The sequence below is a fragment of the Bison bison genome, unplaced genomic scaffold, assembly GCF_000754665.1.
Source record: "Bison bison bison isolate TAMUID 2011002044 unplaced genomic scaffold, Bison_UMD1.0 scf7180017864383, whole genome shotgun sequence".
Taxonomy (NCBI): domain Eukaryota; kingdom Metazoa; phylum Chordata; class Mammalia; order Artiodactyla; family Bovidae; genus Bison; species Bison bison.
In genome coordinates, this window is record NW_011494955.1 from 5,857,345 (window position 1) to 5,857,642 (window position 298).

General features: G+C 62.1%; 1 protein-coding gene across 4 annotated transcripts in view; it reads right to left on the reverse strand.

The window, feature by feature from the left end:
* Nucleotides 1–298, reverse strand: part of KRT80 (keratin 80) — a 25,436-nt gene that overhangs the window by 24,516 nt on the left and 622 nt on the right. For all 4 annotated transcript variants that reach the window (XM_010857870.1, XM_010857869.1, XM_010857867.1 and 1 more), the window contains one exon: nucleotides 101–298. This exon is cut by the window's right edge and continues 1 nt beyond it. In XM_010857870.1, the coding sequence (XP_010856172.1) occupies nucleotides 101–298 (198 nt within the window). The remainder of the gene's footprint in view (nucleotides 1–100) is intronic.

A 298-nucleotide genomic window follows, 5' to 3' on the forward strand; every position in this document is an offset into this window, starting at 1 on the left:
CGGGGGTGGGGCATGATGCTGGGGGGAATTACAGAGCTTAGCCACCTGCCCCAGCCCGACTGGCCTTAGTTTGGGGACCCCTCCCCCCACTTCTGCTCACCTTGCCAATCAGGGAGGCGAATTTATCGTTGAGGACCTTCATTTCCTCCTTTTCGTTGTTCTTCTGCTGCTGGATGGCTGGGTCCACCTTGAGATCCAGGGGTACCAGCAGGCTGGGGTTCACGGTCACCTTGGAGACGGTGCCGGCTGTCCAGCAGCCTGTGAGGCTGTGGGAGCTGAAGCCCGGCTCGGGGGGCCC